This window comes from Neopelma chrysocephalum, unplaced genomic scaffold (assembly GCF_003984885.1).
Source record: "Neopelma chrysocephalum unplaced genomic scaffold, ASM398488v2 Primary Assembly neopelma1_97232, whole genome shotgun sequence".
NCBI classification, from domain to species: Eukaryota; Metazoa; Chordata; class Aves; order Passeriformes; family Pipridae; genus Neopelma; species Neopelma chrysocephalum.
In genome coordinates, this window is record NW_020925873.1 from 1 (window position 1) to 18,608 (window position 18,608).

The window sequence follows — 18,608 nt, forward strand, 5'->3', positions numbered from 1 at the left end:
ATCGCACTCTGCTTCTGGTGTCTTTGGCAGTGCTTATAGCTCTGTCATTTCCCCCAATTCCATTGCAGTCAACAGAAATCCAGGAAATATTCTCAGCAGACTCCAAAGGCAGACTCATGAGACTAAATGTAAATATTTATTCTACAGTGAGATGACATTGTCCTTGTAGAGGGTCTTGACTAAATTTACTATTTTCTGACCATGATGGGAGCCCAGACATGTGGCTCAGATATAGAAACTGACCTGTACAATTTTAAAATTGAGATGACTCCTGTTACCACTTCCATTTGTAACTTTTGGGACCCTGCACCAAAAGCTCTTCCTTACTCTTCTCATTTTTATTTTAAAATTTTATTTTAAAATTGTAATTTCATTCTCTTGGTTCCTCAAAAGAACTGACCTTTTTCAGGGAGAAGCCAAGGATAGAAGGAGGAGACTCCCAGAAGCTTTCATTCAAGTTTACCTAGGTTCCTCCTGAAATGCTCTGACCCAGAGCCTACCTGCAGAGGCAGGCACTGGACAGACCATTCAATAATGAATGAAGTGGTCTCAGAATGATATCTGAATTTTGGAACCCATACTAATACAGAGAAAACATTAATACAGATATTAACAGAGCACTTTTCAGAAATAGCTCAAATCATCTTATCCAAAGGTTCATTTACAAGACTGATTCCATCAGGGTTTCTCTCACAATCTGTTCTAAGTTTTTCTTTTATTTTCAATGACCAAAGATCAAAGAGTGCTAGATTATGAAACTAATTGCTAATTTATATATCAATTTTTTATACTGTGCCTACTGGGCAATACTATCATTGTAGTTATGGGAAGTTTAAGTCAATAAAGAACTCATCAACCATCAATACCTTGTTTTGTTATCTGACAGGTTATAACAGATAGAAATATATGTGACTATTCATAAAACCAACCTACAACTGCAAGTAAAAATCTAAAGCTGTGATAGCTAAGAGGAAAGACATTTTCCAACCATTACCTGTAGTTTGTACTTTAACACTCATGATGTCCCCTTATCTTGGCTGGGATGCTCCTTGAGTGGAGCACAAGTGAACTGACTACAGCACATTTTAACAAATTCACAAATACAGTAATAGATAATACCTGTGTTAATAAACATAATGTAAATATTGATTAAACCATTGTTTTATAGGTGATTTTTCTAAACCATCACATTAAGCTTTACATCACAAAGAAAAAAAATGAGTGACTCCCATGTCTAATGCTCCTTAAGTTCTGCTCTTGACCTCTTTTTCTCTCAGATGCTTCTAACAACTCTACAGTTTGTATTTTCATCCATGAGAGTTACTTACGGACACAAGCTGGCTCAGGCACCCAGCCATTCCCGGTGCATTCAGCTGTGTTTCTGCCAGTCAATGCTTTTAAATGATATCCAGGATCACACTGTATCATGATTGTATCACCCGTTTTGTAACTGCCTTTGTCAGGTCTAAAGTTTCCGTGGTGAACTACTGGAGGAGAGCACACAATTTCTAAATAAAAAGAGAAAAAATGAAGAATATGTTTAAATTTATTGCTTAAGTTCTTGTTTTCATAGTATATTGACCATAACTGCATAAAATTGTTAAAAAGATTTTTCTTAGGGCAAAGAACAGATTACATTCCTCTCCCACTCTTATGGTTCTGTAAGAGAAGAATGACAGCTGTTACTGCTGTCATATTAATTAGAAGCTTAAAACTCAATTGCAGAGGGAATGGTTGGAGGAAGAACTGGAGGAAATCAAACTGAATCTGACTAATTTTTTCCAGGAGGTCTTTCTGCAGCTGGGTTATGCTGGGCTCATTTATGGACACTGTCCCAAAGTAGGGCAGTGTCACTTGCAGATCCTAAAGGGAGAAATATCGACACTTAACTAGGAACTGATCATTCAAAGGCTGTGTGATTAAGATTAGGGACTTACACTGACACTGGAAGTATTTCAACAACTGAAAAACGTCAAGAATCTTATTCTAAAAAACCCATGATATCTTTATGCTCAGAGAAGCCAGGAAAATGTATTCTTTATAAAATAGAACCCGTCCTTCAGATTTCTTGTATTCTACCTCCAATTCAGAAAAAAACACCAGCACCCTCAGGGCTGGGAGGGAATGACTACGGGTTGGTCCTGCTGTGAAGGTGGGTGAATCAGTTGCATGCATGTACTGCTGAATCATCTAGGTTCAGTGATAAGTCAAGTAGGATCCAGAACCACTGTTCGAATATGCCCCAAGTATCAGAGCCCAGTATATTGGTGTCTAGAAGAATGTTTGTTTGGCACTCCTCAAAAGCAGTATGTTGCTCAAATGTAGGCGGTGCATATTAATTAGTACCATTACTAATCTTGAAGCAGAAAGGTCAAGAACTGAGTGGGCCCCAAGACTGACAAGTCTTTATTTCTAAAGGAGTCTTTCTGGAAGAGGTCCCAGGAAGGTAGGTGGTAAATAACATCCTACAATGTTGCCCTGTTGCTAACAATTTTTTCCAGTCTCAAGAGTTTGGCAATTTCTTGAAGACAATTTAAGGCACTAATAATTTCCCCAAAATTTACATCAAACTGCTTCAGTTGGGACATAGCATGCATATTTCTGTTTGCTAGATTTAGAGATTTAAATATAGTCTGTAAGTGCTGTAATTGAATTAAACTAAAGTAAAATCCATGACCCAGAGGGCTGATGTCAAACAAGACCAGCCTCAAAAATTATGGATTTGTCATACAAATTGCCCAGAAGGCATTTGAGAGTTAAAAAGCAATAGAGAGCTTTAGTATTGTAAATATATTAATTTGCAGAGATTCTCAGGCAATTTCTGATGTGAAGTTTGAATGCTGTGGATACTGTGGTTGCTCAATTACAGCTCGGATGACATTAAATATATTGCTGTCTTCATCCTAGACTAAGGGTCATCGACAAGGGCAGGATTCATGCACCCCATGGTCCTTTGGTCTCTGTTTATACATCGCTTTATGTCCATGGTTCTTGGGGCTAGTGATCATCAAATCTATGTTGCACACAATTCTTGACAAAATGTCTGTGTAGAAAGTACTATTGTTTTCAGCTTTACGTGTAATCCAGCATTAAAACTGCATTGTAATTTTCAGCTTACACACTTATGGCCATCAATAGACCGAAATTCAGAAATTGGACTACTTCCATATCTTCCTACAACACTATCCTACTATGTCAGAAGAGCTCTTCAAAGGCAGCTTACAAACTTCAGTCAGGATTTTAGTTTGAAACATACTTTGAAAGATGTTTACTGTTGTAATTGCCAGTCATTTCTGAAAGGTTGCACAGTATACCAACAACTTCTTACTGAAGGTCCATTAGTGAAATACGGATCTTTTTTGAATTGTTTCTCTTTGGTTGGAACTGGTTGATCAGAACTAGTAGTCTGGGATTTTAAAGAATGGATATAATGACTGGCAACCAGGTGCTCTGTCTGTTCATGAGTAAGACTCATCAGGACACTCAGAAAAAATGCAAAGGTTAGTTCAGTAGGTCAAGCAAACTTCTATTGTCTCATATGTTCATAGAGAGTGAGATGCTGAGTGATCTTTTACTGAGTGTTTAGTCCTTTGATTACAAGGAGCAGAGTCTTGGTTCTGGTGACACAGCATCTCAAATACCTGAACATCTCAAATACCTGAAGATGCATTAACCTCTATCTCTCCCTCAAAGAACTCCTTGTGATTCACTAGGAGGTCATCAAGCTAAGACTATTAGCTTTTCTCAACTTTATTCATACAGCTGCTATTCCTATGGTATCAAACAAATATTTCTTTACTCAGTCTTCCAACTTACTGCACAGTCTCTGACTTGTACCAGTTATGTCCATGTTAAGCGCACTTAAGAAGGTATCAAGATTTTAGGTGAAGAAATAGGACTTTTTACCACTTTTCCAAGAAGCTGGTTTCAATATTAAATTTTTCCATGCCATTAAAAATTTCAGATTCCTTCTGCAGTTTGAATTTCTCTGGTACTAATACTTTTTTTCCTGTTTGCTTAAATGTTCTTTTCTGTGTCTGATTTTTTCTATTCCTTTGATAAAACATTTTCACTGTGTTTTGTAGAAGGTATTCAGCTTTATCCTTCCTCTCTGTCCAAATTAGGATTTATTTCTAACTCAAGAAATCTCTTTCTTTTATTCTTCCCACTAATTCAGAATTATATAAAAATACAATATAATAACAACAGCTACCAATTCTGCATGAGTATTTTAGCATCAATCTTGCTTATGTAGTATACTGGAGCAATTGTTGCTTTGAGGATCTCTCAATCTACACTCCAGTTAAAAAAAACCCTGAATTAACTGCTTTTGTTACTGCTCTCCATGGAAAACTCTTATCCAGTTGCTTGGCCCCTTTAGTACTTAATCCTTCCAAATCTTCATGGATATTGGTTAAATGTGGATGGGATTTATTTTGTTATGAATAAATTTATTAATCTCTGAAATTACTTCCAAACCCAACAAATGTGTAAAACCACTTTAGGTCAGACTAACCAGTGCAATAGGGAGGTGGATTCCATCCTGTTTCAGTGCACAGTGCATCTGATCTTTCGCCATATCTGTATCCATCATTACAGGAAAACCGCAGTATTTCCAATTCCTTGTAAGACTGCTTTGGAGAATGTACATATCCATTTGGAATTTCTGGCACATCACAGTTAATATCTGAAATAGAGGAAGACAAAAAGCCATGTATTCTGGTTTATTTTTATTTGCTAAGCATAAAATCCTAATGTAATAAAATCTAGTTTTTGGGATTTTCTGATTTTGAATTCACAAAAACTTTTGCATTTGGAAACTGTTTGAAACTTATTTGAGAACTCTTCAGTGACCTGATTGTGGATTCCAGGTAGAAAGTAGCACAGCATGAGTTGCAAATTGATTCATGAGACAAATTTCAGGGCTTTGCTTTGGATTTTAATGGATCCTAGAATCAATATATAATGCAGAATATATTCCAAAATCAGAAACTAGGTTAGCTGAAATCTAGGATTTTCCTTTTTCAGATAATTTGGTTGTAATTTCCAGAAAACCTAGTGTACTGCCATAGCCAGTATATTATTAGTTAAATCATTACATCAAAAGGATAAATGAATTACAGTATCTGGAAAACTGACACTAGAATGCTTAACTATCTATGAAAGAACATCAGCAATCCCGGCTCCTTGCCAAACCCAATAAAACCACCAAGATCTTGCAGTTTCCTAAAACTGAATTCATAGAACCAGAAAATATTCAAGGCTTTGCTTCCTAGGTCACAGAGCAGAACACCCAAGAGTTCTCTTGGATTCCTTTGCTGAACTTACTTTGTATTTAGGATGAAATATAGCTCATTGGAACTGTCATTGTTAAATGACATTCACTAGATTCTGCAAAAGTTACAAGCAGATATGTTTCCTTCCACTTTTGATGTGGGATTATGCTATAAATGATAATAAATGGGGATTTCAAAGCAGTGAAATGCAGTGCTGACATTGTGAACAAACCATACGTGTATCTGCCATGCTGACATACTCTGGTCTTTTAAACACATTCTTCCTGATCAGATAACATATAAATAATATAAGAAACTTGATAGTCTGAGAATTTAAGTGTTTGTTACCATAATCTTCCTGGGATTCATTCTTACATACTGATAATCCAATCCCATACAATCTCTGTTCTCAAACTGGGAGGAATAACTCCATCCACCTGTACAAGCTGCAGGCAGGGCAGCGTGGAGTCCACTGGCTGAAAAGTAGTTTTGCAGAAAAAAAAAGATCCTGATGGACAAGTTGAAGAGGGGCCAGAAATGTGCCTTTGCAGCAAACAAGGAAAACAGCATCCTGGGCTCCACTGGGGAGAGTGTTGCCAGCAGATCAAAAGAGATGATGCTTTCCCTCTACATCTCCCCAGGTCCAAACTCCTCAATAGAGGAAAGATATGGACATATTGGAGCAAATCCAGTGAAGATAATTAAGGAATTGGAAAAACTGACAGATTAAAAGAGATTTAAGAGAGTCTAGAAAAAAAGGCTCGGGGTGGTGAGGGAGGGTCTTTTTTATATGTGTAAATTCCTGACTTCTGTGGGGCAGGCAGAAGTAAAGATGACGGAGCCAGATCTTTCTCATTGGCAGCCAGCCATACTAGGAGAAGGGGCAATGAATTGAAATACAGGAAATACCACTTAAGCATTTTTACTAAAGGGTGTTCAAGCACTGTAATGGGTTACCCAGAGAGGCTGTGGAGCCTTTGTTGCTGGAGATATTCAAAAGCTGACTGAATATGCTCTTGAGCAACTTGCCCTAGCTAATTGCTCTTCAGAGGTCCCTTCCAACCTCACCTCTTCTGTGATTCTGTGGTTCTGTAAAAACTAAACATGAACATTCTAACTTGTAAAAACACCTTAGCATGAAGAAAGAAAAACCCATCAGGATTTTTTTTGTATTCTATATACCCTAGGATTAAAAATCCTACTTGTTTATTTTTCGTTCACATAGATTCAAAATCATTTCTAGTTACTTTGGTTAAATTAACACTGAAGTGATTGAATTTCTGGTAGACATATCAAAGTTATTTTCAAAGAATTTGACTGCAGTCTGGCAAAATATTCAGCTTGTAGCGAAAATGTGGAACAAACAGATGGTCTATTATGATTATATTAGCATCCAATACTATCACATTTCTCTTTCTTATCCTACTTCTTCTTCATATATGCAATGGAGATTGTTTACAGAGATTGTTTAATTGTTGTGAAATAAAGTAAAAGCTTTGTAGCTTCCCATGTGGTAACCAGTCCTTAGGAGTCTGTGAGAATAAAGCTTCTTAATTACACATTATAAGTAGTGTCCCTTTTACCTTGGCACTGAGGCACATCGTTACTCCATCTTCCATTAGACGAGCAAATTATTTCTTTAGCTCCAACAAGCTTGTATTTTGCATTACATTCAAAATTTACAACTTGGCCAAAGGCATATTCTTGGTCTAGCTCAAATGCACCAGCCATAATTATTCTTCCATTTTCTGGTGCCTGTACAGGTAAACACTTTACCACTGGAATAATAAAACAAAACAAAAGGAAAGGAAAGAAAGAAGTAATTTTGAAATCTAGTCTGTAAAATAAATTGACACACAAAAAAGTGAAAATACAGAAAACTCACTGTAATTTCCTTACACATTTAAAAAATATACTCTTTAGTTATGTATTCAGATACCATTTTCAGCAGATATAATACAACCCCCTAAGGAAAAAGACAGACTGACACAGGAAGAAGCTTATAGACCGGTTCTCATCATCCTCTTGTCTGCCCTTGAAGGCTAAAGACAGAGCACCCACTGAACTACATGGCCTCCTGGGGTCTCATACCCAATCTAAATTATACTATAAGCCTGTGCATTCTATGGATGGTCAGATGAGCCTTGACTGTCACACAGGGCCATTAAAATTTGTCAAAATTAGTTTAGAGCTGTACCAAACTGAATTTGCTATAGACAGATATCTGGAAAAGTGCTACATTACAGGCTGACCAGAACAGTTCAGCTATTAACTAAAATCCTAGCTAAGGTTATCAGAGAAATGATATTACTAAAGTAAACAAACACAGTGTCAGCCATTAATTTAGACCTCTAGCATCTCCCAATTTTTTACCTGCAGAAAAAAAGGAAGAATTAACGTATGTCATCAAATATTTCGTATCGAGGGGGAAAATTACTATCAAAACTCAATCTTAAATGTTCACACAGACATCCCTGAGCAGGTAAAAAAGTGGCTTGTGTTTTGTCTACCAAAGCTCCCACTTGTCTCTGAAGCATTCACCATCTTATAAGTCATCTGCCTTTTTTGGGAGCTCCTGTTCTGTCTTCTAGGTTCCTCACATTTAGGACATTATACAAATACTTTTTTTCATACGCAATTGTATTTCAATGAAAAGTCAACCATGAAAGAAATATCTATCTTAGGAGGACTTCAAAATTGCAGTATATTGGTAACACATGACAAAAAAAGCTAGAAACCCTTGCTCTATACTGTGCAGAGAGACCTGTATGCCTAATTTTGAGGACGCTCAAAATCCATTAACTAAATGGGACGTATCTAAATCCAAGGAAATGTCAGAACACAGACAACAAACTCTAGACAAGAGAAAGATATCTACTTTCTTTTGTGATTCTTTACTTAGAGACCTTTTCCTGACATCAGAGAAAATGTCATTGCTGCCCACATATATTAAAAATAGACCAATTAAAAATTATATCATCAAAGATCAGGGAAGCATCATCTGAGCCATCCAGTCTTTTAAGTCTTGATGTCTGAGTCTCCCTTGCTCTCACACTAACTGACTGAACATCTTTCACAGTATGCTAATAATAGGGAGAAGACCTTGTAACAAAATCTGAATGGTTAGGATTTTCACAAGGGTGGAGGAGGGAACTAGCTAGAAACACACATGCCTTCACACTCCTTTGAAGCACAGCATCCCAAATATCTTTTGCAGCCATGTTTTGCAGGCAGCTACTCTATCAGGGCCTTTAGGTGAGGCAGAGCTTTAAACCATTTTGGAAGTGACCGGACTGCATTTCGTGAATGGTTTTTAACAAAAGCTTCTTGGACTAAACTGGCTGAGCAGTCATTGTAAGGGTTTCACTGCTGCCTAACTTGAATTTAAACATATGTGAATTAATACCTATAAATGATCACAGACTAGTTCTAGATAGTTTCAGACTATCAGATAAAAAGGCAGTCTGATAGAGAATTAAATGCAATTGAATTAGTAAATTTTAAAAAATAAATAAATGAATTAAATAGAGAATAAAACTCCATTTACCTTCACAGTAAGGGATATCATTGCTCCATCCATCTGCCTGACACTCACGGTAATTTCTTTGGCTGAGCATCTGGTATCTTACCCAATAAAAAGTAAACAATGCTAAAATACAGTTTCATTATGTGACAGAAACAACAGTGCTGCTGTTCTTGAAGCAAAGGAAGTAGGTGTCAGATGTTCCAGCACAAAACAATCAAAATGCAACAAAACAGAGTAGTTTTTTGATCTGCATGTCTCCTATTTGTTTTCCCTTAATTGCAAATGTGAAAATATAAAATAAAATCAGAAAGTAGGAAGGAATTAGTAAGAAGGCTTCTTCATTACAGAGATAGCAAGCTCTGGCTACATAATAAATAACCTAGAGGCAATTTGCACAGTCAGTAGCAAGGAGAATAAAGCTCCTGTTCCTTCTCTTCTAGTGTGGCTGAAAGCCATGTGACAGCATCCACACAGGACTTAATCCAAACCATATGTGTCGTGCTTTTATAAGGAAGTATTATCCTAAGTTTGAGGGCAATATGGACACATTGCCATGGCTTCTGCTTGGTCTGAAATGCAGTCAGAGGAAGTATAGATGGTCTGAAATGACTGTGAGGAACAGAAGCTAAGGGATTAAGGAGAATATTGATTTTGGAGCTCTCTTTGTGGAACTCAGACTAGATTCCAGTAATATAACAATGGCAAAAACCATGGCTAAACCACAGTACCATGCTGAGAGCTAGTGAGTCTACCAGAAATGTCTTCCTTCAAAGATTTTTTACAATACATTTTACTTCATAATGCAAAAAATGATTGAAGCAGTTGTGGTTCTGAAGAGGAGATTGTGGCATGGCCTAATGACTTCTCTAACACAACTGCATCCTGGCTGCCTACTGACAGCACAGACTCCAGCATACTGACCAGCACTTCCATCTGAACTGGCTGGCTCGTGGAGTCATGATGCAGCTTTACAGACAGGTCACTATTTTTGTTTTCTACTCAACAGCCATGATTTCAAGTTAGATAAAGCCTTACGTATTTTAGACACTTCGGATGAAGCATCAAGTGCAGGAGTTCAGTTACTCCAGCAGCACCCGACGAGAAAGAGTTATCTTTAGTATTACCATAATTGCAGAAATTCAAATTCAACCATAAGCAAGTAGTGAATATCAGTAAGATGCTTTACAGCTGCATTACAGAGAACAAATCTATAACTGACACTATAATTAACACCTTATGTTAATTCCCATACACTGAATTAAACAAGTATTACCCATCATTACATCTGTACTCAACTCTGGCACCAAATACAAATTCACTTCCAACGGTAAGTTCAAAGGAACCAAACTGAGTATCTCCAGGATGCCCACAGGGCTTTTCTGGTAAAAAAAAAAGAAAAGAAGATGATGATGATGAAGAGGAAAAAAAACGTACTTACACCATACATAGGAACGTGAAAATGTAAAAGACAGCATTTTCTCAATAACTAGTAGTGAGTACAGGCCTTTCAAAAATTCAAAAATGCTCAATATTAGTTTGATTAATGCCCCCCTTTTTTATCACTATTTTCAATGAGAACATATTGGAGTATGTATGTGCTCCTTTAAAAAAAACCCAAACCCCAAACCCCAAATTGGTTGGTTTTATACCTTTAAAAAGGTTGAGTGCATCTTAAGTTTTATGACAAATTTATGGCAATGTTTTATGCAATTTGTGACATAAACTTGTCCAAAGCTTCCATTAGAGAATGCATCCATGATTGGAAATAAAAATGTGCTGAGGAAAAAGGGGGGGGATGTAAAGCCACCGGAGTATTTTGATCCTTAGTGCTTTTTGCTCAAAGTTCCCCATAGGACATTCTTAACTCTTTACTCTGGATTCCCAAGAGTGGCAGAGATGAACATACCATCCCTCTCATTCTTCCCCTTTTGATGCTATAATATGGACTGCTAAATAAACTGCACAGCTAAAACCTATCAGCCCTCCTCAGAAGTCTTTCCTGCTCCCTATTGATCAAGGCAATTTCATTTCTTAGGGCATATCAACATCCTTGTTTTTTTTCCAACCAGGAGGTGTTTGAGTAGGCCCTACACTCACTACAGTGGGATTCAGAGAAAATGGAAAACTCATGATCAATTTTGCTGTCTACTGTGGTCTATCCTGGAAAAAGAATGTGTTCCCTTAGTCTGTGGCAGAGCATCCCTTCTCTCTTGACACCCACCTTGCCGGTTGCAGTAGCTGCTCACTGGGTGGCAGTATTTGCTAAAACATGGTACTTAAAACTACACCAAATTTTGTACAGGTTCGTGTTCACTGAGTAGTTAAACAAATAAATCTAAAAGCTGAGATGGTGACTAAATAAAAAATGTAAAAAAAAATTGCAGCAACTTTCTTAATCAACTCTTCCTCATGATTTGTATCAATCTCTGTTTGAATGACACCTGGAACTTAAATTTATATTATTAAATCAAACATTTATATTCTACTCGTAAAAATGTTGTATGTTAGATATGCAAGAAAAAGTCCCCCTGTTTCTAATATTCCTTTGTGTTTAAAACTCAGTTATTACAGAAAAGAAGTATCTGCTGACTAACAATAATAAACTTCAACATCTTCACTAACGAATTCCATATGAGGTTGTGAGATACTTCTAAACTCTTAGCACAGTACACTAGAGATAATAAGTAAAAGCTCTCATCCTAATTGTGAATTACAGATTAAAAGAAAAGGCAGGGAAAAATAATACCCCACTTCCAAGAAATTATATCGTTCACAGAACTAGTTGAATAAACTGTCTCTTGACTGCATTCAGAAGTTAGGTTAGTGCTTTCTTCTGCTTAGACTGTAAATTTCATCTGTATTAGACATTACGTAAAATATTGTAAGGAAGCTTCTAAGAATTAACAAACTGATCTTAGTAATGTAAGTTGGGTTAATAAGGCTGGCCTAGAGTAAGATCTTCTGTAAAGAAAAAAAAAAATAAATCTTTTGATCTGGAGAAAATGAACTTCAAAAAATGTTTCCTTATGCATACATACTTTTTGGGATGATATTTTAAAGACTGCAGAAATAAGTAAGTTACAGGTAAAGATACAACGGCAATTTCACATTGACATCACTGGCAAGGAATGTGATCTGTCAGGTCAAATGTTTGCTTCTGTTTTGCATAAATACTTACCTTTGCATTCTGTCACTGGGGGCTGCTGCTGCCATGCCCCATCAACGCACTTAAACATAATTCGTCCAGGTTTTATATATCCAGGCCGACAACTGTATGTTGCTTGAGTACCATGTGGATAGGGAGGTTTGTCCCATATTTTAGTAGGCACTTCCTTAACCCTCCTAGGAGGAGGTTCTTCACAAGCTAAAAATTTTAAATAAAAATATTGGTGACTGAAGCACATGTTACAAACACAAAAACAATTTTACAATAGAAAATGTAGCACGAAATCCTCTGGACATTTGTGAGCAAATCAACATAAGTTTTCTATTTAATCAGCACAAAATAGGAAACCGTCAAGAATCTACATTTGTAAGAATATGAATAGACCTTTAGAAGGACATGAAAATAGCCAAGGAAGTGCCAAGAAACCACACGTGATGATTCACGAAACAGATTTTAGTTACAAAGACTGAGATGAGATTAGTGCCCTGGTTCTAACCACAGACACCTCCTACCCTTCCATCTGCAGGAGTTGCTCCATGCCTGTCCTTCCATTGCCACAGAAAACAACTCTATGCACTCTGTACAGAGTTTCCTTTCAAACTGTTTTCTTCTCCAACCACCACCATCTTTACTGACATTAATTTCATGTGTCATTTGATCAAACTCTGTCAAATCTCCTCTCACCTTTGCTTTGCCTAAACTTTCTCTCCAGGCTCAGATCACCTGATAGTCCAAAACTTCTTTTCTCTTACCTATGAGATTACGAATTACAACAAATGAGCCTGAATCAATTTAGTTAATTAATTGAGAATGAGAAAAGCCAGACTAAAGCGGAAAGAAACAAATGTTGGGAAGCTGTTAATGAAAGACTAAATGATTTTGTTAAGAAACAATTTTTTTAGTTGTTTATAATTATTGAACTAATTTCAGTGACTAATTTTCAGTGCCTGGGTGACTGAAATGCACTCATTTAGAAGGCTGAAGCTTTACCCAGAGTAACAGAGCCTGAACAGTCTAGCTAATTAGATGCAATGAAGTCTGGTTTCCATCTGAACATGAAAGGTGAGAATTCATCAAGAATAAATAAAACAACCCCTGAGAAATGAAGCCTTGGAAAAGAAATAAATCTCTGTACAGAAAATAAACAGGAGAAGAATTCTCCAGCAGGGAAGGAAAGTCCTTGGTGAGTCCATTCATTACGCAGCAGAGACCTGGCACAGAAGTCCTCTCTCCAGTCAGCTGTAAGGCCAAAGGTTTGAGAAAGCAGCAGTACTCTCACTGAAGCTTTCCTGCAGGTTGTCCAGGTGCTTCTTGAAAACAGGACTACAGGAAAAATAACTGGAATCCTTTTTCATGTGAGGGATGCAGAGTTACAGCTTACTGAATTACACTGCAGAGATCCCAACCACAGACTAGGGAGCCTGGATTTGTGACACAAAGTGAGCAGGAAAAACACTCATTCTTCCACCTCAAAATGTGGAAAGTGAATTATACTTGAGTTGGGCAAAGACATAGCCTTGAGCACTCCCTATTTCAGTCAGTGGAGTACCTACCAAATTAGAGGCATAATTTTATAGAACTGTTTAAAAATCAGGAAAAAAAAGATTTGCTACAAGAAAAACATGTATAATTTTAAACGTTCTGTATGGCATTTTGAAAATATAAAGAAAATAATGGTAATTGTGAGATCTAATAACTTTAGTTTGGTTGTTTTAAGTAGCCAGAGGAATTGGACAAGTTTTGGCAATACTGCTGAGGTGCTAAAGGAAGAGTGTGCCCGCATGTTCATGTTTTTTCCCATTACTTTAATTAGTTTGCTCCCTCCTATGAATAATTACATCTGAATAAAAATTATTGCCTCTATGCACTAGAGGGTACTACCCTACTATAAAAACATAGCAGGGCTTTATACTTTTCTTAGCAAGATTAAGACGCATTTGCTTTCTAACAACATTTTTGGAAAATGCAGGAATAAGCAAAATGAACGGGAGCTAATTCTGTCTTTCAACCGAGTTAAAAATGGTTAGTTTACCCAAAAAAGTTCTTTGTAATGACAAGAAAAGGAATTTTTCTAATTCCACATACTTTTCATTAGACCTCATTTGAATTAGCACTTTCACTTTGCAAGCTGAGAAAGCACACTGCAATGTAAGATTTAAAAAATAGGCTACTGAGTGCAGGGAGAGCTTCTCTACTCTGTTCCTCCTTTACTTCTGAGTTGTATTATATTTTTTTAATTGTCTCTTGTGCAGAATGGGCCCTTCTGCCGTGCGCTGTGGGCGTGTGGTCCTGGGGTGGCCCCCGGCGGGGAGAAAGGAGAGGGGGAGCTTCGCCGGCAAGGACTGCGACCTTGTGGGAGAGGAGAGGGAGAACCTCGGAGCACACAGAGGTTTGTCGGTCCGGTTTGGGGGAGGGGTGTGATGTCGAGTGGGCCATGGGGGTCCTCGGGCTGGCGGGAAGCCGGGCGGGCAGTCCCGTATGGAGTGTGTGGTGTGTCGTGGGGGAGCAGTGCATGGGAAGATCTGTGGTAACACGGTGGGGGGAGGATAAGGTCAGGGTGGATAGTGGGTTCGTCTGGGGGGTTGGGGGGTCTTGGCCGGGCTGGGGCCTTGGGAAGTACCCGAGCCCCGGGTGGGTGCGGAGGTTGGAACGGTTTGTTTTTGGCTCACCTGCAGCTACTGCCCAGGTTTGGTACGTTTTGGATATATTTACTGTGTCCTGAATGGATGGTCAGGACAAAGGGATGTTCCTGAGTATTTGTCCGAGATTGAGCATAGATGGGTGGCAGAAAAGTAGGGGGTGAATGGCTTGCCCCAATCCGGCGTAGTGGAAAGAAGCCTGTGTACCCCTTTGCGGTTGCGAGCTATGCTGGTGATGGTACATGCCTTCAGCAGGGTCTTCCATGCCAGACAGGTCAAAACTGCAGGGTCAGATACAATATATCCATGGGCAGGATGAGCCTGCTAGCCTTCAGGCAGTCAGCCTAGGAGAAGGACAACTCTAACTCCAAACCCAAGCAGATGGAGCTCGTTTAGCCCTGTAAAGCCATCCATCTAAGAGAAGGACGCTCTAATCAAACCTATGTCCTGAGGACCTCGCAGCCACCATCCAAGCTCATTCAGCCCTGGCAGAGGAACCTTAGGATGAAAGGGTGGGCCCAGTTCCGCGCATACTGCATCTCACCTAAAAAATCCACTATGCAGGCTCGAAGGTTGTACCGCCACCACCTGCGTCTCCCAGAACGCTTCCATCAATCCTAAACATCCACTGGTCAGATTATGTGACCAATACATCTGTTCTAGAAAAAGCAGCAATCACAAGTACTGAGGCCATGTTAGTGAGAACACAGCTGCGCTGGGCAGGGCACGTCTCCAGGATGAAGGACTTCCACCTCTCTAAGATCTTGCTTTATGGTGAACTTGCCACCAGCTGCTGCAAGAGAGGAGCCCCAAAGAAAAGATACAAGGACTCCCTGAAACAACATCTCAGCCTTGGCCATATTGATCAACATAATTGGTCTACTCTGGCCTCCAATTGGGAGGCCTGGAGACACACCATCTATAACACTGCTGATGCCTTTGAGAAAGCATGCATGATCACCCTTGAGGAGAAAAGACAATGCAGAAAGAATCGTGTCTTGCAGAATATACCATCTAAGGAGTCTTTCTGCTGTGCCTTTTGCAATTGGACGTGTCTATCTTGTATTGGCCTTATTAGCCACCAGTGTGTTTACATTAAAAAAAAAAAGCATGAAAGATAATCTTAGTTTATTCATCATTACTAAGAAATGCTTCCTTCTGAGTTTTATATCAAGTCTCTCTGATCATTCCCACTCCTGCCCTGATATTGATGGTATGCATTACCATCAAGTCTCAGATTTTATTTATTTATCTATCTATCTATCTATTTATTTATTTATTTACAAATTCAGCTAATTATTATATTTTTAAATGCAGTCTCTTAGTAGCTTGAGATGAAGAAATTTTCTGACAGGATGTACTTCAAAACTATATGAATTACATCATGCACTCACCATATGTACTCACCAATACTGGAAGGGTTTTATTTCTATATTTGAAAGCATGCATTAAATGCATACCTTCAAATCCTTTAGTGAGAGACAAGGAGATCAGGAATAATTCATTCAGAATTTACATGTGACTTGACCTCAGTTAGAAATAGCTCAAGCTGCTTTCTTACCATCATTGTGCTGGTAGCAACTTCCACAAAGTCAAGCACAAGCTACAAATCCAAGTAGAAGTGTTTTTCTGTCCTCGTGCAAAAATTCAGCTCTTGGAACAACTCACACAGACTTCCAGTATGGAGCTGGAACTAAGAATCCTGCATGACCCATGGTAATAATTGTCCTGGATAAATCAAATTTTGCTACATTCACATTCCTTTGCAATCTCCCTGACCTAAATAAAGCACTGTGATAACATATTTAATTAAGGTAAGATATTCCTTTAATTTCCTGATTTTTTCGGTTTTACAAAAGTCAAGTCCATTGGATTGTTTTGATTAATAAGGTCTTCATAGTCTTCACCCAAAATTAAAAACAACCTGAACCAAGCAAAGACACACTAGCTCAAAACCACACAGCACCCTTTCCTCAACAGTCTGTGCAAAGACAAAAAAAATTAAATTACTGAGGGTAGATTAAACAATATAAACACAAATAAGGAAAAATAAATTCAGTAGAGAAAAAAAAAGCATCAGAGGCTTGTGAAAAGATACCCAGTATACTAGCTACCTCTTTAAACCTGTACAAAAGCATACTTGTATACATCTATCTCATTTCATAGACTAAAAACAGTCTGTCAGTCAAGAGATATTTTATAAGCTTTTCAGTCAATTTAGTAATTATTCCTCTTTCTCAGATCATCTCACAGATTATTCTAGACAGAAATAAATGCACATTTATGGAATATTTTCTATCTTATTCTACTAATTGTTTACTGGTTTTAGATGTTAGAATAATTAACAAACATAATTAATAAAATATCAGTCATCTGGCTCTAGTTTACACTGATATTAACCTTTAAAATTTGGGCATCAGATTAATAACAGCAGTAGTTATCCAAATAAATAGGTGAAGTAATACCTATGATAAGATATAAAATACTAAAGGTGTAACTACTGCCAGAAGAAATCTCAGTCACTGTTGCCAGAAGTTCATTAGAAAGGCTACAATGCCTCTACATATTGTTTTAAATACCAGCTTCACATACACTTTAAGAAAGAGCTCTGATTTTTTTCTACATTAAAGCTTACCTCTTTGTGCAGTACAAGACGTCCAACATAAGAGCAGAGCTGCATAGCCCAGGAACAACATTCTGGAGATTCAGAAACTCATCCAAACACATTCAGGATTGGACCCTCCTTTTTTTGAGTACTTTGTGTTATTTCCACTCCTGTTTTACTCACTAACTGCTCCAGAGACTGACCTTGCAAACCATTTATACGCTGATTTCAGCAGTAACTTCCCCTAAACCTCTTGCAACATACAAGTATTTATTTTTTTTTCCCTTCCCTCTCTAAACCTTGCTAAAGGAATAAATAAATAAATAAAAGCCTGGTAATTTAGATTGACACATTCCTTTCTTGTGATCTGCTTCTTTTTTCATCATGCTTTTTGTCTTTTTCTCTTTTTTTTCCTTCAGATTTATCCCCTACATACTCATATAAGATTATTTTTTTGGTATCTAAAAGCAGTTGTACACATAAATTATTTTGCGATTCTTTGTGTGTTGTTTGCTTGTAGTTAGAAAACAAAATCATGTTAAATGTGTGTAAAAATCTTCTTCTCTACACATATAGTTCAAGATCGATGCTAAAAACAATCAAAATAAAAGGCAGACAAAAATATCAAGTGACTTACTGGTGACTCACTCTTTCTTATATAAAATAACCAACTGCCCAGAGCAAAGGAAACGTACTTGATCAAATTCTTGATTAAATAAACTTAAGTGAAGCTGAAGCACTTGTTTCAGTATCACATGAGAAATAAGATGGAGAAGGTGTGAATAAATTGTAAGATAGAGAATGAACTTTCCAAAGAGAAATATAAAGATTATGCAAAAAGAAGTATATGGCAAACTGGGCTAACAGAGGAACTTGTCACAGGTTCATGTAAGCAACAGTCTTATTAATAGTTTGATGATATGTCTTGGCTTTCTAAGTGCACTCCATTGGAAATGTAGATCATACGAAGAGAATTATTTGAGGCTGAGAATTCAGGGAAAAATATGTAACAGTACAAAAGTGCTCCTATGAGATGGACATAAACCAGCTGCAGACCAGGTACCCCACAGTGGTGATGTCTGACTGGCATGGAGTATACACAGATCTGTCTTGTATATGCTCCCAAAAAAACACACAACATATCCTTAAAATTACTGGCTTAGTTAGTGTACTGCTATAGGATAAAAGTAGTGTGTCTACAGAGCAGATCTCAAATCAAACCTGAATTCCAAAGCATTTAAAGCACTTAAAACTTCTTGTCTTCTTAAAATGCAGCTGGAATTATTTTATTTTTTTTAACTTGGGCTGTGTTTTCAGTCCCCAATTCTAAGAACTTGGTCTTGCTGAAAACTGGCATTCAGCTGTTTCACCCACAAGAACTCTTCAGTGAGCATAA

General features: G+C 37.7%; 1 protein-coding gene across 1 annotated transcript; it reads right to left on the reverse strand.

Annotated features, from left to right (window-relative positions):
* Nucleotides 1-728: 728 nt before the first annotated feature.
* On the reverse strand, nucleotides 729-17,648 carry CFH (complement factor H). Its single transcript, XM_027671955.1, has 7 exons — nucleotides 17,243-17,648; nucleotides 11,981-12,166; nucleotides 10,076-10,181; nucleotides 8,824-8,900; nucleotides 6,860-7,054; nucleotides 4,517-4,687; nucleotides 729-1,508 (listed from the first exon to the last, which is right to left on the reverse strand). Exons 1-7 carry the CDS (start codon nucleotides 17,301-17,303, stop codon nucleotides 1,321-1,323), a joined length of 984 nt encoding a protein of 327 aa, XP_027527756.1. The 5' UTR covers nucleotides 17,304-17,648; the 3' UTR covers nucleotides 729-1,320.
* Nucleotides 17,649-18,608: the final 960 nt, after the last annotated feature.